This window comes from Dysidea avara, chromosome 11 (assembly GCF_963678975.1).
Source record: "Dysidea avara chromosome 11, odDysAvar1.4, whole genome shotgun sequence".
NCBI lineage: Eukaryota > Metazoa > Porifera > Demospongiae > Dictyoceratida > Dysideidae > Dysidea > Dysidea avara.
In genome coordinates this window covers 23,598,575-23,625,750 of record NC_089282.1, presented here as the reverse complement: position 1 = coordinate 23,625,750, position 27,176 = coordinate 23,598,575, and the positions used below count along the sequence as shown (strand labels likewise).

The following is a 27,176-nucleotide window of genomic DNA, read 5'->3' as shown; positions in this document are numbered from 1 at the left end:
TTTTATTGTTATAAGTAATCTAACAAAGTAATATCATAACACAAGTCATAATCTGCATTGAAGAATCAGACTGGTGCAGTACATACCACTCAAATGCAAAATCGTTTCTCATATTTGCAAACGAAACAGGTGCCACGCCCTTTAACTAGCAAGTTTTAAATTGCTTGCTCTCTCGTGAGACAACAATGCATTTAAGTGATATGCACTGTATATTCTACAAATTTCATACTAGCCTAAGTTATGCTACATCTACCTGTATATGGGACCAGTACTACCTTGGTGGCTGCTAGTTACATTGTATTAAGTGTCATCAGTGTCCATAATAGCTTGTCTTTTGAAGTTGTTGTTGATGAGTCTGCCAGCATGTGCTGGATGGTCCTTGGTGGCCTCATCTGGTAGTGGTGGTTTGTTGTCATATTCATAAAATGTTCCATATTCTACAAGAGAAATATGATTAGGGATGCAGCAAATATGTGGTATGGGAATAATAATTATAGGAATGATTAATTATGTGGCATTTTAACATGATTGGTTATAAAGCTTTAACAGTAAATCCACAATTTGCATTATAAGATAGCTTAATAGAGCAATTTATTGGATATAATGAGCTTGCAGTTATGAAATGACGTACTCTAATACTAGGAATGGAGGACTATTTTAAGTTGAAATATCAGTGTAATTTATCTAATAAAATGTCAATACAATATAGATAAAAAAATTTGGAAATAATAGCCATTAATTGTAAGAATATTAAGCACCATACAGCCCATTTACACTAGACACAGAATTCAAGCTATTGTGGTATAATTTGATCCAGGGTGATTAACGCTTCAGTGTAGGGTGATTAACGCTTCAGTGTAGGGTGATTAACGCTTCAGTGTAGGGTGATTAACGTTTCAGTGTGAACACACGCCAAATCAAGCCATGCAAATTTGAATGGAGCTACCTAGATTCAATGTGACTCACATCTGTGTGTAAACAGTTGTGACCTTGCAGTTCGATTTAACTCTAATAAACAGAATAAAGATATGGACAGTTACAGCTAAAATGGCAACTGTAATGATGAAATGAAGCAATAGCGAAGTATTTAGACGATGATATGGAGACAGCCTCAAGAACAACACAAGGGCTCAAAGCAACATGTACACGTGCGAATAAATAGTTAACTAACTACACAGGGTTGAGAGTAGTCGCCAACACCAATGCCAATACTTAAGACTTTATCATGCCTACTAACCTGGTGAACCAGAGTGCACAAATCCTTTTTAACTCCATCAACAACCTTTACTTCGGTGCAAATTACGATTGTGGGTTTAAGTATTTTACAGACTGGAGCGAGCTCAACCTTTGCATATAGTATAAACAGGGCTCAAAAATTGATCTGGATTGCACTGAAGTGAACCCATCCAAAGCAATCTGCAGTACAAACATGTGGATACATAATGCTCAATTTGTAAGCATAATAGCCTCATACTTATTTAACGACAATCAGTATCACTACAAACGCATCCAGTGGCTTACCAAGTATTTGTACTATACAAGTATAACAAACAATTTTACAAATTCGGTGAATGCTCTATTAGAACCAGTGCATACAGTCATCATGGATTTTGCTACTAATCCTACTATACAAGAATGCTAAGCAGAAATGCTTAGCACAGTGCTATACACATCACAGGGACTAATAAATTAAACAATGAATCACATTTTAGAAGTCACACTTGTCAGACTGTCGCCAGTAGCGGTGTGAATATAGCTTACAATTGCGTGGATTTCATTAGCTAAATAAACAGCCATCTAACCACTAAATATGTCAAAGCAAATAAAGTGTAAGTATAACTGCTGCTGATATATGAGTAAAATTATTTAGAGTTACTCTAAGAGTCACCCTTTTTCTTGTTACAGCTCACAGCAATCCTTCAAAGAACAATTGTAGACTTTGAGTATTATAAGCAGTACTGTATGGCTAATGAATTCATTGCAACTATGAATCTTGTTTAAAATAATAGTGGTGAAATAGTCCAGAATAAATGACACTTATGAATATAATTTGCACTTGTATGGATTTTATTAGTTAGATAAGCTACTAGTTGACCAATAACTGCACACATCAATTAGTTCTCAGTGCTATTTGTGATTTATGACAAAGCCATTTTGAAACTCTATAATAGAACAGTCTTTCATTTTCAAGTTTAAATAGTTGGTAATTGGCAGCGGTGGAAAAAATTTAAGAAAAAGTAAGGAAACAAGGGAAGACTCCTACACCTGCAGATATACTAATGGACATTTTAATCCCTAATTCAGTCTATAACCATAACTGAACTAGGGGTTAACTGTCCACTAGCATATCTGCAGGGGTACGCGACCTCCCTTGTTTCCTACTTTGTTTTCTGTGATTCCTAAAATTCCTATTTTTTTGTTTACTTTTTTGCAGCATAACTATTACTGGTGAACCCACACATACCGCATTAAAAGAAAGAATGACTCTGTGATACCAGACTTAATGTTTTTGTCTGACCAAACTGACTTGAAAGTGAAGTGACCATTATGCTTTGTTTTCAGCTATGTTCAACCCATTACATAGCATTATTCAAATGAACAGTAGGAGAAGCGCCTCTGTCAGTCGCTACGGAAAATATGGACGACTCCTGTTTACAAATGTAGGGAAGCCATCACTCAATATCATGACCTTGGGCTGTTAGTAACAAGAAATGGGACACAAAGGAGATTAGTCCATGATGCATGCAATTGCATTATACGCTTTGCAGTATACCAAAAGACACCTGTTGGGAGTGATGTTGAACAGTGAAAATATCAAACCGGTAGCCTTAGCTGTTAATTATCAAGTTACGGTTGTCAGAAGGTATATTAGTAAGTCAGCTAGTCAGGCAGTAGAAAATTCCTTGAACAATTTATTTTGAAATTTTGTAGCAATCTATTGGGTTGTAGAAGGCACTTTTGGGCATGCCAAGGCAACTACGTATATTCCAAGAGTGTGTGTCATAATGTCAACTACCCATTATCAAATGGTTTATTGTTGAATCTGTATGTGCCAACATACTCATAGTCGACATCAAACTGTTTGGCTGTTCATTCTCCACTACTAATGGTCCAGTAACGTCATTCAAACTAGTGTGTTTAGTGGAGTGATTGATATCTGCAGACAGTACCTCAAGATTATCACTTGTTTCACCACATTGTTGGCTAACCTTTGTTGCTTCTTCCAGCAAGCCAACAGTATACAAGTAGCCCCAGTAATATCACCAAACCAACTACAGCAGACAATGAAGCAGCAGGTATAAACCATGTATTGTCTGAGCTGCTACTCTCTAAAGTGGTGAAGTACACACAAATGAAGTAACATACGTAGTTGTCCAAACCTTTCCCAAAATGTAGTGTTGTAAATACTTCATTAGAAACGACATATTTATTGGATGTGACCATTGTTCTGTTGTAGTAGCAGTAACACGTATAAGTGCCTTCATCTTCACTAGTGATAGTATTGATATTTAGGTTAGACACAATCAAGTCATCTTCTCCAGGATTAGTGGTAGTAATGATGTTGTAGTGTTGAGTGTTCTTCACTGGTAAATTATCCTTTAACCACACCACCATTGTCACCCTAATAGGTGCTCTAAACTGACACTGAAGTGATATACTGTCATTGAGTCTAATCTTGATGTGTTTGTTAGGAGCACCAGTGACTTTTGGCGTAGCATAAACAGCTATGTGGAGAGTTGCAAAAATTAAATTGGTTGATTTAGTAGCATAGTTGTGTATGATTATAGACTACATACAACACAGATGTACCCAGGGGGTTTCCAGGGATTTCAGAAAGCTGTTGTGGGTAACAGAGCCAGAGCCCAAAATTTTGAGTGGAGGTAATAGCTATTACACACTACAATTATGGGTATGATGCTGTCATGCCTACAGGGTAAGCTGCTTCGAGAAATCAGTTCATAAGCAACAATGTAGTGTATATTACAGACATGCATACTTGTCCTTAAAGTATCCTAATAAAATGGTCGCCAAAAGTAACTGTATCCATTGTTCATCATCTGGTCCCACTATTAAGTTTAGGTATTTTAATTAAATTCCACAACATGGATGCATGTTTTTGCTTTCCTACCACAATGTTTCCATGTGGTTGACCACGTAATAATATCTTTTTACCATCATTGTGCAATATAAGTGTAGATAAATGTGTATGTGTGTGTGCGTGCTTGCGTGCGTGTGTATTGTGTGAGGTGTTGTTGTTAATTAAATTAGCGATAGGGCTAATTAAATTAGTGATGCAGGTACTTTCAGGCTTGACTCCTTAAGTGTGTATTGTGTGATTTGGTGTTGTTAATTGAATTAGCGATAGTGTTAATTAAATTAGTGATGCAGGTACTTTCAGGCTTGACTCCTTAAGTGTGTATTGAGTGTGTGTGTATTGAGTGTGTGTGTATTGAGTGTGTGTGTGTATTGAGTGTGTGTGTGTGTGTGCTTGCGTGCGTGTGTATTGTGTGAGGTGGTGTTGATAATTGAATTAGCGATAGTGTTAATTAAATTAGTGATGCAGTTACTTTCAGGCTTGACTCCTTATGTGTGTATTGAGTGTGTGTGTGTGCGTGTAATTGCGTGCGTGTGTATTGTGTGAGGTGGTGTTGTTAATTAAATTAGCGATAGTGCTAATTAAATTAGTGATGCAGGTACTTTCAGGCTTGACTCCTTATGTGTGTATTGAGTGTGTGTGTTGTTTTGTGTAGTGATGGTGTTAATTAAATTAGTGATAAATTTATTTTCAATTATACCAGTCTTGGCCAGGACAGGGCCGCCCACAGGGGGGGGGCAACTGGGGCATTTTGCCCCGGGCCCCAGCCTGAAAGGGGCCCCAGGAGGCCCCATGAAGGGCCCCCTGAATATCTGTTTAAAAGATCGATATACTCTAATAGAGCAGTCACAGTATTCTTCAGAGGAGCAGTGTAGCAAGCTTATAGATAAGGAGATATGGTTGGTGATGGGTAGTTATCGTCATTGCCAGCAGGTTGTGACCTTTTTTTTTTTTTTTTTTTTTTTTTTTTGGTCTTCACCTTACAACTTGGGTCAAGGGCCCCACTTTAACTCTTTGTCCTGGGCCCCTTAATTTCTCTGGGCGGCCCTGGTCTTGGCTCCTTGTGCATGTGTAGATCTCAATTTTTATAACACAAAGCACATAGGATTTGTGCTGCGCTGTATGTGTGAATGTATTGATAACTGATGCAGTGTTAATTCAATTAGCCGTGTATTTTTGGAATTTTAATTAAAGTCTGGTTCAATCAGTTCAGTAGTAGTATGCTTGGATTTAGTTTTTTGTCTTGTAACTCTAGTATGATTATGGAGTTGGTTTTATGTGCATGTAATTGAATTAACATTCCATGTCATTGAATTTTAATGCCATCACCCAGTACTCACACACATAATACCAACACTTGTGAGTGCGTGCGTGCGTGCGTGTGTGCGTGCTTGCCATTTGTTCATAATTGATCAAAGTGATGTTTCTTTCCGTAGATGATCTCTGGACAGATAACATGATAGGGACAATACGGCTGTCACATCTGGAAATAGCATAAAAGCTGAATATATATATAAAAATAATTACTGTTAATCTGTAATGTAATCATGTGTTTCTTCTTTTTATCATGTAAACAATGATTTACGAGATCACATGATCTGGCCTGCCTTATCAATTCCATCACACTTTCTATCTACTACGTGTTGGGTAGCACGGCTATACGAGAGATGATAAGTACAATGCAGCACTGGGCATATACTCATTCCCACCCTATGCGTATAAAACGCATCACGTGATCTATACATTTACACATTCCACCAGCTTGCAATTTGCTATTACTCCTCAGTAAGGCATAGTTTGATTGCTACTTAGTACCTAGCTTGTTTATTTATTCTTTCTTTAAAAAAAAAAAGAGTTTAGGCGGTAGAATCAGCTAGCTACCCTTTGTATGCCATCATACACTAACATCCCCAAACAGCTATCATTTGTTGGATTGAGCTTTCATTTCCACGCCAGAAATGTATAAAATTGCGTACGCATTGTTATTAATGATAGTTCAGCCGGCCCACTAATGTAGTGTTCGATTGTGGTGTTCCATTAGGCATGTGTTTACATCCAAGAAGTATGCAGCTGGCCGCTACAAGAAGACTTGGAGATGTCCTGCTGTTGCTCTAAATGAGTCTACCTAAGTTAAGAAAACGCGAGGTGGATGCGGTAAGTTTGTTCGTACCGTGTGACAGTATTGCAGGGCGATTTATGTGCAACAGCCCTATCCTACATGTACTTTAGTAAGATAGTTAGTTGGCGGTACGTGGAAGGATACAATCCTACCACCCAGGGTACCAAAACCTCACTGGTGGTGTGTATTACTCCACCAGAGATGCGCATCCGTACTAGCATAGCTGTCTTTTTGTGTGCTCAATTGGGCTCTGTACTTACAAATCATTAGTGCTGCTTAATGCCATGTCACTTAATAGTTGGGTATGTGATAATTGGTTTATAGATAAAGTAACCATTGTAGGAATCCTTTTTGGTGGTTTGAAAGAAATCAAGATAAGTCCGCAAAGTTACAATACAAAAACCAACAGTGTGTAACAATCACACGGTTGTGTTTTGTGTTTTGTAATAAAAACACATTAAGTTATTATTATTATTTATCTAGGACCGCGTCACATACAACCAAGTACATACACCAACGTTGCAACCTACCCATTGGGCAAGTATAAACAGTGCCATAGGAAACACTCAGAGCAGTGTGCGTGTACCTGTGGAAATGATACATATGCATACGTACACAGGCAAGGGAGTTTAACTGGCATCAGAAAACCACAATACTAAAACACAACCTACACAAAAAACCAAGTTAAGTTAGCTATATTGAAAGTAACTATATATTGTAGGTGTGACGTGTCTCTGAAGATGACTCAGCAGTGAAGTGAGGCTATGCAGAATAAGGGATATAGTGAAGGCACAATTAGCAATTGATCCCAATCAAGCCAATATGGCACAACAGACTCTGTTGTAACTAGAGGCCACTGGTGATGTACCTGTATATCAGCGGTGTGGCATTGGCACAGTGATCACAGTCTATAATATTATGCATACAGCCATGCACAACATACAGGAGATAGTTACACATTGTTGTATATGCAGCACTGCATCGGCTTCTTGTTTAGCTATTACAGACTCACAGTAGTAGTTAGCCGAGTGGAAAATAATTCCAGCCACCAGCAAGCCAGATGAAGGTGGTGGTATAATGAAAATAATTCCAGCCGCTGGCAAGCCAGATGAAGGATGAAGATGTAGACCTATAATACAACTACCGGTACAAGTATTACATTACTCTCATTACCTTGCTGTTCCAGCTGGTTGTTTATAAGCACATCAGCTGGTATCCCAACTGGTAATCAGCTGGTCGTTCACTGCATGACGCCTGGAGCGCATATCCTGCACACAAAAGACACAGTTACAAACATTTAAACATACTTGTAATGTTGTTGCTTACCAGTAAAGTGGCGACTCTCAAGCAATCTGTAATTAAACAAGGGCGTGGTGCCGGGCGTTATATAGAATTAAACGTACAGTAAAGTCATCAGCACGAACAGGCGTACTTATTATACGGTTGTGCCTTCATTCACAGGCGAATCTATCCCCGCTTAGTTCATGTCTCTAGGCCTCGTAGTTTTCTCAAACATTATTTATTATTTATTATTCATTCATTATTAATGACGTAATTTTAACCGCATTTCGTATTATTCTTACTACTTGGTTGTATAACTAATTTGTCAAAATGACAGGGTGGCACCAAAAGGCATAGCCTGTACAAGGGTGCTTGTTGTCATGCCTACTAGGAAAACCACTTATAGTAATGAGCTGAAAATCAGTGCATAGGTGGTTTAATCAATATACTATATGAGCAGAAATTTGGCGAGCACATTGGCATTTACTTAATAAATTTGTAGCTGACAAGAGTTTAATTTGGCTAGGTACACTACTTTGCTTCTTGCTTGATCTTGTGCTTGTTCAACCGGTTAAAATATTAGACACTAACGGCAAGATTTTAATTTGGCAATTTTGTAAGCATCTGCCAATTTTAATTCCATGCCAAAATTTTTTTCTCATACAGCATTCCAGTGGTTTAGAAGAATCCACATTGAGCTATACTGTGAAAACCAACAACATGTAACAAATGCTTGATCAAGATCTAATAGTGCAGACAACCTATTAGAACATTTAGTAATCCCGTAGAGAGTTCAGCTGTAATCAAGTGACCATGTAGAGAGAAACATAATATTTATGTCATCCTGTAGAGCCTAGCTACACTGAGCAACTAACAAGTCAGTCTGCAGAGAGTTCAACTACATTACAATGCACGTCACCATGTAGAGATTTCAGCTACAAACAAGTCACCTTGTAAAGAGTTCAGGTGCAAAACAATGTACCCTGTAGAGATTAATCCTCATACAAGTCATTGTAGAGAGAGTACAGCTAAACAACAAACCACCTAGAGAGTTCAGTTCATGTACAGAGTTCAGCTACAAAATTCACTCAGCTATGTTATAAGTCATCTCTAGAGAAATCAGATACATATAATCAAGTGACCATGTAGTGACCCTGTAGCGTGTTCAACCATGTAAAAAGTCACCGTAGCAACACATAACACCCTGTACATGGTTCAGCTGCTTAGCAAGTCATCCCAATAGCTCCATGATGCTTATTTTATTCAGTTTCAAAGTTATAGTAGCCTCAAAGCTGGGGCTTTTGGGCTTGCAAATTACTGATATCTATAGGGTGTATACCAAACCATCATATTTTTAAAAATCTAACTAGCACACACACACAAAAAAATGCAATTTTCAATTAGGATAGGGACCATAGCACATCAATATAAAAGTACTGAAACAAGCTGGAGTAGTGCACGATATAGTAAAACAATAAAAAGTGTCATATCCCTACTGTGCTCTTCCTTGTGGTATCTTGAGCACAGTAGGGATATAACACTTCTTTTACTGTGATTTAATATCATGCACTACTTCAGCTTGTTTCAGTACTTTTTATAAATGTGCTATGGTCCCTAATCTACGTAGCTGAAAATCCAATTTTTTTGTGTACTTTGTTAACTTTTTTTGTAAAATACGTTAAATTATTATGACTAGCGAACCCATGCATACCACATCAAACAAAAGAAATGACACTCCATGCCCCAGCTACCAATTATTGTCTGAAAAGTGAAGTATCCATTACGATTCTTTGTCAGCTATGTTCAACCCATTACACAGCATTACGAATCAAGAACTGTTCGAAAAGCATCTCTACAATCAAAGTAGCCACTATGAAAAATACACTCCGTTACAAAGGTAAGCCATCACATGTTACCACCAAATCGACACCTTTCGCTGTTAACAAAGATGAATAGGACACAAAGGAGGACAATGATAAGTCCATGAGGAATGCATTGTATGTGCTACGGTATGCCTTTTGGCACCTCACAGGCTGAAGTGATGTCGAACAGTGAAAAAATCAAGCCTGTAGCCTTTGATGTTATCAAGTTACATTTGTCTGAAGGCATCAGTCAGTTACTCAGCTTGGGTGATTATATACTTGATATAAAATATTACTAGTGTACTATATAGGTGAAGCTGCAATTATTATCTCCAGAGTGGAATTCCCTTTTAAAAGTCTGGATTCTCCTTTGAAGTATGATCACAAAAGATGATACAAAATACTATAGCCTTAAGCTATAAGTAACATATAATATTATGATTTGTAAAATACTTACAGAGCTTAGCAATGTGAGAGAATGAAACCTCATCAAGTATTACTCCACAAGTTAGATCAACACCATTTAGTTCTAATGGAACTTTCTCAATGTTAAGTTGGTTAGCAAAGTTACAACAAGATCCATCTTTACTTAAACAAGTTTGGTAAACAGCAATACGATATGGGTCAGTAGAATTGTCCATGATGTATGTGGGCTCTGTATGTTGAGCATGTGATCCGATCATCCAGTAAGTTGACATAGAAGGCCATAAAATCTTCAAGTTTCCTTTGAAGATACAGTGAAACTTAATGGTTTCTCCTTTAACTGTTATAATATTCTTTTGTAGTACAGCCACACTACCTGAGTTGTTACACACAATGGGAGCTGGAGGATAGTCACAACAATATCTCAACAACTTTATAACAAATCAAGTCCCCTACCTTTCCTCACATCAATGTACACAGATACAGAGGAAGTTCCACACTGGTTACTAACAATGTTGGTATAGTTGCCAGTGTCATCTTCAAATGACAACTCATATAGTGATAGTCTACTGTATAGTACTCCATCAGTAGTGTAGTTATCCACCACAGCAGTTGAGGGTAAAGGTCGGTGAAATCCTACCCACTTTATGTCACTACTGGACAATGGCAAATAACTGGATATTGCAGAGATTACAGTTAAGTTTTCTCCTTCATACTTCAAAACGTAAGGATTGTAGTTGTAACTGTCAACATGAGGTGGAGCCCCTAAAAAATAACATCATAAACAATGTATTGGTCTTTAATATTAAACTATTATTTTTCAGTAAAAGTTAAAATAAATAGCAAGTTTAAGAACCATGTTAATTATCTATACATGTACTTAAGGAGACTATTTTCTGCAGTTATTCTCATGTTTCATTTGATTCATCATCTTAAGAATGGCAGACTGTCATTTTATGGTGCATCGTGTTACATGTGTACAATTATAACACTACGAACTGATCTGGGTAAACAAAACAGTATTTCCAAAATGTATAAATAGATTTGCTTATCAACGTCAGCAAACTACATTTAACAATCTGTGATAGATTTAGAGTGCACATCACGTGTATCACTTATCACTGCAATTATATACATGACACTGCTCAAATAATCATGACTATTACATGATCACTGATTATAACACTAAACCAGCAAAACTTTTATGTAATGTACAACTTCTGAGCAAGAACATTAAACACACAATTTTTACAATATCATAAGCTATAACTCAATATTGATCTAAATATATATTATTGACTGGACAACACTGCTACTATTTGGCTGATAAAAGAATTCTCTTTCTATGATTTTAATGTTCTATAGTATTCGGCATAAATTATTCACTAGTGTAGTGCAGTATCACATCATGACACTCATTAACTGTAATGATATATTCCAGAGCAGATTATAACAGTTGGCCATTGGACATTTATTAATGCTTGAAGACCACCCAATTAACTACTGGACTGATCAAGGATAGCCGAACCTTTTCCATTAAAAAAGATTGATATACTCTAATAGAACAGTCAATTACTTTAACAGAGCACAGGAGCAGTTTTGAATTAAGTCGTCATCTGAATCTCTATTAAAACAACGACTAGTAAATCAGAGTGCTTAACCTAACCTCAAAGCATGTGTTTACTGTAAACAAGGATGATGCTGCCTAGTTAGTTATCACCTGTAAGGAATTCTGCAGGAATGTTGAGCAATACACTGTGTATAGCAGCACCAGCCTTGATTGACTTATTTGCAAGTATCGTGAACTATTCAGTATCGTGAATAATGGCTTTAGTATTGATCGTGATACTAAAATGGCAGTATCACTCAGCCCTAATAGTGAATAAAGCACAACTGAAAATGAGGTGGAGTGGCTACTTCATTTGTGACTGTCTCAGGGAAAACTAGTCTTATCACCCATTTAAAAGTATCAAGAAATGCCGGTTTTAACCCTTAATTGGATTTAAACTTAATAATTATGCATGTTTTGCACAAAATGCTGTAACTTTCGAAGCATCCATTCTATGGCTATGCAATTTACGCCATTCAACTTGTGATGTAGCAAGGATTAAATTGATACCTAAGGTTTTACCCAAACGTTAAATGGTAAGGCCAAAACTAGCCATGAAAATAACTTTTCAGTAAGGAAACACTCAAACCCTTTACATACCTTTATAAAATGGTCGATAACTCAATGGTAGTTGATCCTATCGCCTTGTAACAACTTCCATTCAATTCGTCATGAAATGTTGTATCAGGCCATATATAACTCATGTGAGTAAACCCACAATCGAAATTAAACATGTGGCATGAACTTAAAAAATACGGAGACACGACTCGTGACTGTTCACCACTTCATAACAAGTAAACCACTGCAGTTACAGTGTTCATTTAACCTTCTCCAAGTAGCCCAGTAAACACACTTGTAATCTATTTGTATTTGTAGGCCGTAAGAATTAAGTTACCCCACCTAGTGTCGCTATACATGCCCATATTGTGTAAACCCGCATTTCCGAAAAGTTCTCTGCAGGTTTAAGGGTTAAATATTCAGTGTTGTAACTTGCCAATAGTGGTAGCTATGCGTACCAAATTTTCACGTTTTACAACAATTTATTACCTTCCAGATCATCCACTAAAGTAGTAGTTTCCTGCAATTTTAGATAGTTTTTAAACCGAGGTTGGCTGTATCAGGCGAGCTCCAAAAGGGGTGGGAGGCGGGGGCCTGGAAGGTGGGCAAGATGCTATTTAAAAATTGAAGAAGAACATTTTGGGATGAATTAGGCCAAGCTATGGGGCCATTCAGGGCTCAAAACTGGCTAAATGAAAGGAAATTTATAGCACATGTCATTGTCCAATACCACGGAGCTGTATAAAGCCACACACAGCCATCTCCTGGTTGGCTAGGGCTCCATCACGACCCCAGACAACTCATACGGCTCACCACTGTGCTTGAAAAAAAGCAATTAGCAAAAGCAGACCACTTTACTCTGGTTGACTGTGACAGTGAAATTTGATAGTGCATTGATGCGTTTATGTGAAAAAATCAAATTTCCTGTCTTGGGCGATAAGACCGGTTTTTGCAGATCCAGTCACATTTATCAGTAAATGTAGTGGGACACACATTTTAGTCACAATTTCTGTATTGACTGGATTGATGGCAGAGGTGATTCTTTTGCTGCTCTTTGTTTGCAATGCTACAAAATGAGTGGGAAAAAATCTGAAAACAAAGTGGAATGGCTACATCGCTTTCCATTACTATAATTACAGTTGGGTACACATTAAATCACTTAATCCATATGTCTGGCCAGTGTTATTCTTTCCTTTGATGTGGTATGAGTTGGTTCATCAGTCATAAATTATGCAACAAAAAGTAAATAAACAAATGTAATGGAAAATATATATTTGATTAGGGATTATAGTAAAAATCAAAGAAACAAGGGAGGTCATCTATTAGGGCTGAGTGATACTACCGTTTTAGCGATATATTGCGATATTTTGAAAGTATCGATATCGCGATGTTTTGTTATTAACTATCGTGATACCATCCCTGTACATTATTGTCATTACAGGTTTTTGCAATTGAATTCGGCGACTTTGCAATTGAATTCGTCCCGTTTGCAATTGAGTTCGTCGCTTTTGCAATTGAATTCGTCCCGTTTGCAATTGAATTCGTCCCGTTTGCAATTGAATTCGTCGGTTTTGCAATTGAATTCGTCCCGTTTGCAATTGAATTCGTCACTTTTGCAATTGAATTCGTCGCTTTTGCAGTTAAATTCGTCCATAACAAGAATGGCAGCTGGAGCAAACATGAAAACATGATGTAGCAGCTGCTACAAGAACTTGTTCAAGTACAACAGTAGTAAACAACTCTTTATAAGGCAATAATTCTTCCTCTACAGCCTCTCCAACAACATTCCAAACTCTACTACGCCATTCGCGATGGGTGTGGTCACTCGCGAGCAAGCTAATTAACTTGTCAGACAGCTATCAACTTCGCGTACTACCAGCTTCAATTACCTTCTAGTGTCTCAAGTGTAACTCTCCAAGGCATAAATAGTTGAACGGGTTGGTTTCTTGGAGCCGTTTTGTTTATGACGAATTGTAATGCAAACGCGACGAATTCTATTGCAAAACCGACTAATTCAACTGCAAAAGCGACGAATTCAATTGCAAAACCGACGAATTCAATTGCAAACGGGACGAATTCAATTGCAATACCGACGAATTCAATTGCAATACCGACGAAATCAATTGCAAACGGGACGAATTCAATTGCAAAGGCGACGAATTCAATTGCAAAAACCTGTAAAAATCCATTTGTTAGGTTCAAGAATCCTTGTAAGTCATAACCTGGTTACCCCTGCAGAGAGGTGTGAACTTATAACATAACCTCAAAGCATGTGTTACAATAACTGTTACTGTAAACAAGGATGATAGTGGCTATATAGTTTGATGCTACCTTTGAAGAATTCCAGCAGGAATACTGAGGAATACACTATGTAGCACCAGCTATGATTGACATATTTGTGAGTATCGTGAACTATTTAGTATTGTGAATAGTGGCTTTAGTATCGATCGTGATACTAAAATGGCAGTATCGCTCAGCCCTATCAGTTCGCATTCACCTGAGCCCCGCTAAATATAGTAATATCAAAGAATTGAACATGTGTTCACTCCCAATGATTTTGTACTGGAACAAGCATGTTTTTATGTTGTAAACATGTTTGCACACCTGAATCTCCACTGTAAATGTACCGGATATGTTTAAAGCCTCATAACTCACTTGTTCTTTCCAGATGTTTGGGCAGCAGGCCCAAGTAACAAGAGTTATTTATTAACAAGAAACAAGAGCTCAGGTAAACATAAACCAACTATAGTGGACATTTAATCCCTACTTTGGTCATGTCAGCTATACTCTGTCTATGACTAAAGTAGGAATTAGATGTAGCTGCAGGTGTAGATGACCTCCCTTGTATCCTTACTTTTTTATTTCTATGATACTTACCAGACATGGGGCCAAGTACATTTAAAAGTACTTAAGTAAAGTACAAGTACTTTTGAGTTTTTGAAGTATAAGTACAAGTACTCCAACTGAAATCACCAGAGTACTTAAGTAAAGTACAAGTACATACTGAAAGTACTTAGGTAAAGTACAAGTACAGTACATTTTCCTATAGCAACAGCCGTGCATAATAACTTAAGCTTGAGGTACAAACATGCAAGGTACAGTTTTTATATTCACAGAACTATTACACTGCATAATAATCATTTCTAGGTCTACTACACTCGGATTTAAATTCTTTTCCTGCAATGCTAAATAACCACTTAATTAGGATAAATAATATAAGCACTATTTTACCACAATGGAAAGGGAAGGATGGTGTCTGACGTAGAAGGATACTGTGCACTATAAACGATAATTTCTTACCACCAATTCAACAAACTCCTCATTACAGTAGTTTTAGCCTTACAGTCTCCTTCAGATAAAACTTCAGGTATTGCAAAATATTTCATGACAGCAGGTAGTTTCAGGTTTTTGTCAACCATTCTCTTCAACTCCCAATTTAAACGACAGCATTGCTTTTATTATATAAACCAGAATTCCTATTAAACAGCTGCTTGTGGCTACATGATACATAGTAAGGTTGTACAAAGTACCAAGAGGTTGAAAACTACAACTTCATCAAATTTATTTTTATTGACGCTCACTGTGTACAAACTACAATGTTTGCAGTACTTAAAAGTACTTTAAGTACTCAAGTACTTGGCAAAAGTACTTGAGTATAAGTACAAGTACATTGCGGTAATTAAGAAAGTATTTAAGTAAAGTACAAGTACTTTCAAACTTGTACTTAAGTGTACTTAAGTATAAGTACTCATGTACTTGGCCCCATGTCTGATACTTACTCAAATGTAAAATTTCAAAAAAAATTTGTTATAAAATATTACAGAAGTGTCAAGACACTGGCTAGTGGCTACACATAAACATAACTGATGTGTCACTACTGAGGGTTGATTGATAGGTTAGTACTCTTGCACCAGCATTGTAAGTGGGTCAGTGTTGTTGACCCATTTGACCCGAATAGTAATCCGGATGTGACCCGGTTAATTAAAATAGAGGTGTGTCCCAAGAGCTAGATTAAAAGTGCACAAGCTCAGCACTACATTTTTTTAAACTATAAAAAAATGTCTGCAAGAAGTGAGTAGCTATGTATTATCAAGTGGGTGTGGCTCCACGTACGTATTATCAAGTGGGGGTGGCTCCACGTAAGTTTACATGCAGCTACAGAATTTCCAAAAGTTAGTTACCTACATTTCAAGTAGCAACACGGATCTGGTGATGCATGCATGACCACAAAGCACAGCTGGTACAATTCTGATAAGTGGGCGTGGCTCTACACACCCCGCACGCACAGCAAAGCATATTCCTGTATGGTAGGTGTGGCTCCATGTAAGTTTCTTGAGTGTTTACAATTGCATTCCCATCAATACAATTGAGCTTGTTAACTTATAGTCACACGTGATCTCATCCGGGTCAGACCCACCCAGTGGATACGACCCACTTGACCCGGACAAAATGTGACCCAAATGATCCGGATAATCCGGATGACCTGGCCCACTAACAATGCTGCTCTTACACTATATTATAGTCAGTTTTCCTTCACCTGAGTGTTTGAAAATATCCAATACATATATAGTATGGATAATTCAGGGGGTATATAAACAGTGGACCCAGGGATGGGGGATCCAAGACCTGAGGACTGAAGGACCCATGGGGATCCTAGTACATTATGTGGAATTTTTGGGAATTTCACATACTTCACAATGTTTATACATTCTATCCTTATAATAAATAGCTACCTTTGTAGGCTATAGTCTCAAATACCCTATATCACTTTTTCTCTGTCCTGTCATCATGATGGTTCTTTGCACAGCACCTAGAAATTATAAGTGCCTTGTAAGCCACTCATTCTTCATGCCTTCAGTAACTGTAGTATTAATCAAGGACTTGTTTCTGACAGGTTGTTGCCTTCTGTGCTACATACAAGGCTACACGGCATGAAGACTGCTTATTGAGCTGCTGGTGTACCTTGCAGTAATCGCTTCGCTGATGCCATTTTCATGTGCACTGAACTTTATTAACTGGTGACATAATAGGCTAGTGTGCTCTTTGTGCAGCATAAGTAACCTACTGCAGGTGATTTTCAAAGGTGCTAATTGAAGTGAGCAATTGCAGTGGACAGAAAGTAGATGACCATGTGAGATTAGCCACCGTGACTAGCAGAGGTGTTTAGTAAGAGCAGGCCCGTATGCAGGAATTTCAAAAGGGGGGTTCTAAATTGAAGTGGTAGGCGATCCCAGATGTGGGTGTCTGGGACACTGAGAAAGGTTTAATATTCAATGTCCCGAGAATAGCCTCAAATTGCTTAAATGTGACCCAGTCTGGGAAAACCGGTCTTATCGCCCATGTCAGCAGGTTCAATTTTCACCCAGAACACAAAGCTACATGAATAAACGATCTAATTTTACAATCAAAGTCAGCTAAACTTGAGTGGTCTGGTTTTGCTGGCTGCTTTTCCCAAGCCCAGTGGTGATCCGTACGCGTGGTGTGGGACTTTAATAGAGCTCTGGTTAGTCTGGGGATGGCTATATGTGGTTGTACAGCTCCGTGGTGTTGAATGAAACATCTGCTGTGAATTTCCTTTTATTTTAGCTTTTGAGACCTGAATGGCCCAAAACTTTGGCCTAATTCATCCCAAAATGTTCCTCTTCAATTTTTAAATAGCATCTTTCCTGCCTTCCAGGCCCCCTGCCCTTTTGGAACTTGCCTGATACAGCCAACCTCGATTAAAAAAGGTGGGAAACTTAGCTATTGACTAATGGATGATCTGGAAGGTAATAAATTGTTGTAAAATGTGTGAAAATTTGGTACGCGTAGCTACCACCATTGGCAAGCTACAACACTCTGAATATTTAAAACTGGCATTTCTCGATACTTTCAGATGGGTGATAAGACCGGTTTTCTCAGACTGGGTCACAAATACAGAAATACATGCACTAATAAATTTCTCACATATAATTGTGTTGACACAAATTCCTCTCAACATGGGCTCATTGCACACTAATGCAAACAAGAGATTACAATATGGTTGTAGTGCATGTACACTCCATCATTTCTAAGACTGCTCAGGGTCATTCATTTCAGCTATAAGCTAAACCTTACATTTCACCATTGTCCAAACATGGATGATAACCATAATAAGGTTAATATGAATAGTCAGGGAATATTAGCAGATATTTGGCATATCTAGGAATAAATTCCTTACCAAGAATTTTTTTTACCACTGTGTTTGTAAAGGTGTCTACTAACCCTCTTCAAAAGATTTAAACAAAACTCCCCAAGGGGAACCCGTGACAGCTTCCGGAAGTTGGACTATCCATGATCTTATTTGAAAATGGTTGATTTGCTGTTAGTACAGCAAATCATGTGGCTTATATGTATACACTGCAAGCTTTTAACCACTCCTGAAATTGATGAAAAGACCACATTCACTCATTGTTATTATTATTAGTTGGTATAAATTATTTTTATAACTCATGTATTTCTTAAGGACTAGTTTAATAATGTCTATTGCCTCATAAGTCAATGTCTGGGTCTTCTCCAGACTCTCCATCATCAATACAAATCAAATAGTTTTTACAACAAATTGAACGTACAAAAAAGGAGGGAAAAATGCAATAAGAGTTACTGCTTAATTAATGGGAGTCTTGACTCAATTCCTTTGCAATTTCCACATGCTGAGATGCACTTGACATCGTTCTTCTTACAGCTGCACCGTCGGTTGCTACAATCTCCTTTGCAGTTACAGTTTATAAACTTTAAAAGTTCCTCAGGTGCCATAGGGTCTAATGTTGGAACTGGCTCATAGCCATTACCCCCTAATGTCCATCTATAGCTACTGGGGTCCAAAGACATGCTCTGCAAAAGCATCCAGTCCTGGGTTTGTAGATAGGCACGGAGAGAATGCTGAGCAGCTGCACCCTCTGTTGGAGGTAGAGTTTCTGGTTTGATTAGCCCAGCTGCTGCCTTTTGTGACAACATGCTGTATCGAATTACAGCTAAGGCAGTACCTGGTGCATGGTAAATGTGCTGGAAAATTGAAATGCCACTCCTGGTCACCACATCCTTACTAGCCTGTATGTACATCAAGGAAGGTGTCCATGTGTTCATCAATGTCCCCAGCACAAAACCTGTCAAATAGAGTGGTTTTCCCATGGCTGGCAATGGCAGAAACAGTATCACAACCAGTAAAGACATGACAAAATAGCAGGTAGCGCCTCTGTCTTTCAGACAGAGATTCTTGGATTCTCCTGACATCATAAGAATCCTTTGATGTGGTAAAGAAGAGTGGATGATTGGTGTATGAACTATGGTGTATTAGCATTATTAGCACATCAGCATCTTCTGCCTGCACCTGAAAATAATAAGAAATAGAATAACAACATAGCAACCATTCACTGACCTCAACGAAGTCATCCTTAGCAGCAGTCAATGCAGCCTTCACAATTGAAGTGTCAGCATCATTATCACACAGCTCTACAGTGATCTGATGTTTCTGGAATGCTGAAGAGAGGAGATGGATGATTTCACTCTTATTATGAGTGTTGTCTAGGAACTTTGCCCTTGGTGTCAAATGCATCATATTCGGTCGAATCTGTACATCACAGCAGGAGTTCTTTGTACGTCTAATGTGATCATGATCTTTAGGTGAGCTGCTGTAGCCATCAAACACCACGGTGATCTTCTGAGAGTACCTGCCAAGATACTGTACGTAGCTCACATAACTGTCAGTAATCTCCTGCCAAGTATGGCCTTGTTCCCACTTCACCATGTAAAGAAGCCATCCACCATCCACTACCAGACTGGAGCAAGGTTGGTCAGTGAGGTCGAGTGGGTCAGTCAATATTTCCAGGCTAGTGTTGGAAAAAATTGCTTCGTTTGCCTTGTTAATTTTATGATCTTTGCTACTGAACAAGGACAAAGGCAGGGGAGTCAGTTCATACTCTAAGCTTGCCTCAATTGTCATATCTCGTTGAGCGATAATTATCAGTCGGTTGAACAACCTAAGCAAGTTAAGGTGAATCTTCCTCTCATTGAGCTTCGGAATCTTTTTGAGTGATGATAAGGCCTGTACCTTGAGCTTCACTTCCATGGTTGAGGTTACTGGCTGTGCATCCATCTTCTTCTGCATCTCCCTCCCTACTTCAGCTGCTCTCTCTGCATTGACTCCATCATTTGCAATGCTAGTAAATCTTGTTGAGAATGACACAAGAAACTGCTTGTCTCAATCATGGTTAAAGGGATTATTCTCTTCAAGCCATGTGAGAGCAAGTACAATAGCTTCAGCATCTCTTTTCATTCGTGTTTTGGCAAGATTTTTGTGGAGTGGACAATGTTTTTGACACCTTCCTCCATGCGCTGGTTGACATCTGTGAATTGGTTTAGTGTTTGCACCCAGCACTTGTATCCAGAATCACTATTCCTCATCCTACCTCTACTCAACCCACCTTCTGACTATTATAAAGATGCTTTAAATATTTAATTATAATGGCTATTGCTTTAGGAATAGTACTCACTGACACTGTTCTGCAAAGGGAAAGGGGGGACCCTTAGCCTCTCCCATAAATCTACCCCTGGAAGGGTGCAATATAGTTTTAGTTATGTAGTTTGCAGTGTTGGGCAAGTTACTTTGTAAAAGTAACTAGTTACATATTACTTGCAACTGTCTATTTAGTTACAGTTACATATTACCCATAAAATAAAGTAACTATAATAATATCACATATTATATTACTTTGTGTCCACAGCCTTAAGCTGTCACGTGTGAAACTACCACCTTATTACGTGACATGATTGCGTTGTTGGACAATGTGCAAATCTTGGTTATGAGTAAGAAGCTGGTGAACAAGTTTTATTCAGTAGTCTTCATTACTTCGTTGTGGTAGGCGTTACTCAGTGGTTCACAAACGAGATAAGTAACTTCGTTACTTGTAGTAATAATATTACGTAATATTAGATTTGTTACAGTAACTATATTACTTAGGTAATGGGTTACATTTGCAAGTAAAGTAATATTACCTGTTTTTATAGCGTATTTCGCTATATTACTTGGTTACCACAAAAGTAATAATATTACGTAACGCGTTACTCCCAACACTGGTAGTTTGACATTTCACACTATGCTTACAGCAATCAGACAATTTCAAATATTTCCAAGTAAGGCTCATGGGTAGTCCAACTTCCAGTAGCTGTCACGGGTTCCCCTAGGGGAGTTGTGTTTGAGGAGGGTTAGTAGACACCTTTACAAACACATTGGTAAAAAAATTTCTTGGTAAGGAATTTATTTCCAGATTATATTAAAATTCCCTGACTAGAAAACAAATGACAGGCTCACACACTAGATACTTTTAGGATTCATATCATTGGATGCAACAAGCCAGGCTTACTTGTTATAGTAACAGTCTATCAGTCACAGTGTCCATCTAGTCTGGCATTCATCATTGCTGTTCTGGGCTCTTGTTAGAAAATATTTAACAAATTACGATTGGAATTAATCGAAATAATAATAGTAGCTCTCAGTGCAGTATGGTCATGGATGGCTCGATGGATATACTGTAACTAGAATAATAGAAGCCTTAGTGATAGAGAGAAAACCACCGTCATGTATTCATGCATCATTAAAGTGGTTTCTATGTATACAGATAACCATGAAGCGATACAGTTAATACCTGGAAGCCACACACAGTTCAGCTGGTAGAGGCCATGGAAGGCGTGTAATGAATGCTAGAACACAGATTATAGTTGAGAAGATCGTTTTACAGTAAAAATAAAATTTCCAGTTTAAAATAAGGGGTTCGACTGAACTTTGAACCCCCCCCTGGATACGGGGGCCTGAAGAGTACAGAATGTATAAACATTACAAAGAATATGTAAAATTTTATGAAAGGTTGAGTCTCCATGGGTCCTTAGTCCCTGGATCAACCATTTATACCTACTCTGATTCAGGTGTACAAACATTTTCATAACATAAAAACATACCTGTTTCAGTACAAAACCATTAGGAGTGAACAAATGTTTACCTTCTTTGGTATCACTACTTTTGGTGGGGGCTCAGGTGAACACAAAACAACTATATCAGGGGTTTCTATATAGATACACACATTTCCTCAATATATTGTTAGGTGGTAATACTGAGCCTGTAATATTTTATTAAACAAAAATTCAATTGGCATAATTTCATTAAATAAAATACAATTTAATGATAAAAATCTCCCTAGCTATACAACTAGTACCCATAAAAGGGACACATTTAAGCCAAAAGAGTTATTGCAAAGCTTTAGGAAAATAGTATTAAAAGTACACCTTATGGCTCAATAGTATACTGTTTATCATACTTCACTGAATGTACACATAGCACTTTTATTGAAAAGAAATAACTATATTAGCTATAATTTTCAATGTTCAATATAAACAAGTTATTTATAGAAAGTATACTTTAATGGCAATTAATGTATGATACCATCTAAGTTCAAAGGGGAAAGTTTGCTATATTTTCCACACTGTGCCCAAGTGTGCTGCTATATTTTCCATCAGTGTGCTTTATTGTTTTGTATGGAAATAAAATGTGAATATAATACAACCATAAACATGTACAAACCATGGAGACACTGGAATGACCGCAATTATTCCCACCAAAAAAGCTGTCAACAATGTTACTACAGCAATTAACAACAAATTCGTAGCTACACACAAATGTTTGTAATTCCACTGCAATAATCATATGATTCAGTCTTGCACTAAACCCAAGTCCAGCAAATTCTTTAGTGGTCGCTTGATATCAATGCCTTCAACTTTGTTGCATTGATGGCCACACTTGAGAACAATGAATAGCTTTAGAAACTGCCCATTACTCACATAACCTTCCTCAGTCGTTCTCTTTGTCCTCCTGTCCCACTAGACTACTAGGCATCAAATTAATCTACTGCTAATCACGAGTAGGTACTGTTTTCTCTCACTGCCACCGTGGCATTCCAGGTTGTGATAAACTATATTAAATAGTTACCTTCTCCTTGATTGCAACTCCGGATTCAAACATTAAACCAGTTAAAAAAACATTAAACCAGTTAAAGCTACATGTACTTTTGTGCACTATGAAAAATATAGTACCTGGATGTGGTCTCAAGCCAAACATATCACTTGGCTTTGCCTTGTGCTATATTTGTCTCTCAAACACACTCTTGTGCTATATTTTCCATATTGCACTTGCAGCAGTGCTTTAACTAGTATTAATTGTTAAGAGTTTGTTACTTTCATGATGTTTATAGCAGGATCCTCTCGTGATATAGAGTGTACAGTATCTAATGACATGGGGTAGAGGAAGTAAAGTTGGGAGAAGGTGGGTAGTGTCCCTTACTTTTGCTATTCTTAGAGGCTATAACTAGCAATAGCCAACTTGCTTTCTCTAATAGAGCAGTCAACTAAGTAGCTACATGGTGTAACACTGAAAATGCTCTCAGACGCACAATCTCCAAGCACTTCCTGCGGGACATGCCTACATGCAGACACCCTAATAATGTATTAATGATTTTTATAGTAAAATTACTTCTAAATGATAGCTTACTGTTCTCTGCCTTGTATAATGTTATCATTCTTATGCACTTCTTGTTGAACAACAAAGTCAATGTGGGTTGTCTTAGCAATATACATACAATCACACCCACATTTGTGGGGACTGTTTATCAAATTCTAGGGGTACTTGAATCACACCCACATTTGTGGGACTGTTTATCAAATTCTAGGGGTACTTGGAAAAGGCGGATATGGTTGGACGCGGACATTTTCAAAAAGCACTTTTACATTTATATAACAGTTAGTTTTCATACTTAACGCTGTTTTTACAGCAGTCTTCACTTCCAGACCCAGGCGTCGACCTTGTCATAGTGCTTATCCATTTATAAACACATGTGCGAAGGACTAGACCAGCACCCCACAGCATGCCAAAGACCATAATGATATTATAGTATTGTGCACATGCTCTAAAGTCTATTACAGAGTTAAACAGCTGTAGAGATTAGCTTGTATGCTCCATGCAACCAGGCCAAATCCAATCTTACGCCTTTTAGTATAAGGCACAGGCGCTTATACTGAGTGTTGAGGGTTTCAAGGACCTGGCCTATGAGATTAGGTTGGGACATGCTCTGTGACTCTGAATTAGATTTCTAGAGCACGTATACAACACTATAATTTATGGTGTTTAGAGTGCTAGTCTATCCTTCGCACATGCACTTATATATGGATAAACACTATGACAAGATCGACACCTGGGTCTGGAAGCGAGTGTAAAAGCAGCGTTAGGTATGAAAAACAACTGTTATATAAATGTAAGTGATATTTTTGAAAATGTCCATGTCCGTGTCTGACTGTATCTGCGATTTTAGTTTGTTACCAAACTTGAACAACCATAAGAATGCATATATAAACTTCAATTTAAAAATAATTAAGATTATTAAAACTTAAGGCCATGCACTACTCATACCCTCACACTACTCATACCCTCACACTACTCACCAATAGCTTGTACAGTAACGTTTGCCCTTCCAATCTCTTGTTTCTGGTCATAAGCCACACAAGTATACACTACTCCAGTCATCCTGGCCACCACAGTGATGGTGTCTCCATGTTGTGGTTGGTTGGACCAGTACCAGGTGATCATGTTACCTGTGGTCTGGTCAGTATGACACATCAGAGTCACATCTTGGTTATCACACACTGTGTCCACTCCCAATTGTGGAGAAGATGTGATGGTGATGTTTGTTGATAACACTATACACACATATATAATCATACAAAAAAGTTTGTATATATATCAACAAACTTACTAGAATACATTACAAAATTGTGTTACAGATTCATATAGTGTACCAACAATGAATTTGAACTAGAGTGAATAGTGAGGGCTGAGACTATGTTACTTGACTAATTATGATCTGAGGAGATATTGTCTCTTGTCACACCCCACCTATCCCAGATCAAGAGATTAGCGGTTGATTTGTCACCTGAACTTGCCCCCAGCATATATAGGGTAAAAGGATGGGATTTGTAACATGAAAGTTATCCTCTTGTTTTGCTGTATTTTAAGGTGGAGGTGATGTTATTGGCTATGCTGTGTGTGCATGACAGGTATTGTGGAGCATTGAAACTTTAGTACGCATACAGAATTTCATATTTTAAAGCTCTGTACTAACTCTGAGGAGTGATTTATAGTTAAAGCTTTGCTGTGTGTTACTAGTCAGACTTAGCCAGATGGAGTCCATGCCAAATCACAGCAATAATCTTGCTCAGAATCACAGGCGTATTTACCTCCAACTTTGACATCATTTTGATGAGCAATAGTTTACGCTATAAATGCTCACTATGGCTTGTTTGAATTGTTCAAGAATAGGCTAAAAGAATCTAGCAGCGAATTGAAACATGTCATGGAATATGAATGAATCTGTTAGAATGTTCCATTGGGAGTGTATTGCAGATGATAGTGATCCTGCATTGTTGAAATTTTCTTATCAAAATATGTACATTTTTCCTCTTGTAGAGGTTGTACATTAATCAAATATAATAATATAATATAATAAATGACAAGCAGATTTTTTTTGTGTACTAATAATAAGTTTCATCCTGTTCACCAAGAACCACGCGGTTACTTTTTCGGATCTGAAATTCATATTTTGAGTGAAAAGATATGAGAATATAGTGTTCAACAATACATAGAACCTATCCAACTTTAAACAGTGCAGCTGTAGCAAAAACTTGGCAAATCTCTGCAAACCGCTGTTTTTCCATATGTAACATTAACTGACACATCAGTTACCCACTAAATCTTTATGATTGTACAGATCAGACAGTCAGATCCAATCTCAGCAGGCATTTACACTCGGGCATTTCACTATTTGTGCCAATACCTCAATCAATCATTACTTATTAGTCGGTACTTCCTTTCGAGGCTTTCTTTAGGCTGTGGTAAACAATGCTGGCTCTAAAATCGGCAGGCACTGTATTGTATAAGGCCGGGCTATTTAAATCTACAATATGGAAAACATTACAATCTAATGCACCTATCAATGTATCCCCCCCCCCCTTCCTTCCCGGGAGTAAGTTGGGCTTTACAGGGGGGAATGACACGAAACTGCTGCCCCACTATGGGGCATTTGACGATCGTTCATTAAGTGACCAAATTTTTTTTTTGTTGTAACTTTCTTCGCTATGTCAAATCCCGAGTAAATCCCGCGTTGCAACTGGGGCCAACGGTGGGGATTTGACACAATAGGTTTGCCTTACTATACGGGGCATTTGACATTCAGTTGTGTCAAATCTCCACTATAGCCCCATATATGCCCGAGGGAGGGTAGTGGGGCAATACATTGATAGGTGCATAAGTACAAGTAGCTAGATACCTGAGCAAATCACTGCGAGAATCAGTGTACAAAACAAAATCCACGTTTCGTACCCCATCGCATCTGTTACACCTCTGTTTGCACTTGATACCTCTGCACCTCTGTGTGCTACATACAACCGGGTATTATCCTGGTAAAACGGGAGCCGAGGGAGACTGCCTGGTACTAGCTAGTCGTAGAACTTGGGGGGTACCGAGGGGGGTACAGAGGGGGGTACCGTATAGTCGAAATAATATTTCGAGAGGAAAATATTTCGAAAAATTTCGCGGATCAGCAAACACTCCCAAAATGTATTAGACTATATGGAGGTCTAGGTGGGTCTAGGTACGTATCGCTGATAATCCCCAAAACCGCGGTATAGTTTTTTTCCCCCAGGCTGGATGGACTGCCGTTGCCTACCACCCCCAGCACAAAGATAGCACGTGCTGGACAACTGAATTAGAAAAGACCAGATAACTAGTAAAAGCTTTAAAAGTCCCTCTGTCCCAATGCGGCCCATCTCAGTGGAGGTATGCATCACAGGAGCGACGCGAGATGGACCTACTTCGGTATAGTCCCCCCCTCACACGTACCAGACGTGACAGGCTCGGGAATTGCATCAGTGCATGTAGCTAATGCTTGTTATATAAAAGATCAAGATACTCTAAGGCCACTCCAAATAAATTGCTTCCTGTCCACCTCTTTTAGTTAGGCACATTACTGATATGATACGGGGGTGGTCCATTCACTATGAAATCGGCAGCCTTTCTGAGCCATCATTTACCTGGGCACAGCCATAGCAAACAGCCTAATAATATTTTTAGTTCAGTTGCACCTTGATCTTATATGTTACTGCACTGAGGAATGA

General features: G+C 38.2%; 2 protein-coding genes and 1 long non-coding RNA gene across 4 annotated transcripts; all 3 read right to left on the bottom strand.

Moving 5' to 3' along the window:
* Positions 1-153: 153 nt before the first annotated feature.
* Positions 154-26,552, bottom strand: LOC136237975 (hemicentin-1-like). Its single transcript, XM_066028270.1, has 8 exons — positions 26,330-26,552; positions 24,450-24,704; positions 10,238-10,546; positions 9,816-10,181; positions 3,381-3,725; positions 3,210-3,329; positions 3,062-3,157; positions 154-437 (listed from the first exon to the last, which is right to left on the bottom strand). The coding sequence occupies exons 1-8, from the start codon at positions 26,385-26,387 to the stop codon at positions 301-303; spliced, it is 1,686 nt and encodes a 561-aa protein (XP_065884342.1). The 5' UTR covers positions 26,388-26,552; the 3' UTR covers positions 154-300.
* On the bottom strand, positions 4,592-9,805 carry LOC136237977 (uncharacterized). The gene is made up of 2 exons (XR_010692689.1): positions 7,389-9,805; positions 4,592-7,344 (listed from the first exon to the last, which is right to left on the bottom strand). It is a non-coding gene; the product is annotated as an uncharacterized lncRNA (long non-coding RNA).
* Positions 18,252-23,775, bottom strand: LOC136237976 (uncharacterized). 2 transcript variants are annotated; one of them, XM_066028272.1, is made up of 3 exons: positions 23,296-23,775; positions 19,345-23,239; positions 18,252-19,296 (listed from the first exon to the last, which is right to left on the bottom strand). In XM_066028272.1, the coding sequence occupies exons 2-3, from the start codon at positions 20,071-20,073 to the stop codon at positions 19,012-19,014; spliced, it is 1,014 nt and encodes a 337-aa protein (XP_065884344.1). In that variant the 5' UTR covers positions 20,074-23,239; positions 23,296-23,775; the 3' UTR covers positions 18,252-19,011. The 2 variants fall into 2 exon arrangements, with proteins under 2 accessions (XP_065884344.1, XP_065884343.1); XM_066028271.1 differs by having other exon boundaries at positions 19,345-23,775.
* Positions 26,553-27,176: the final 624 nt, after the last annotated feature.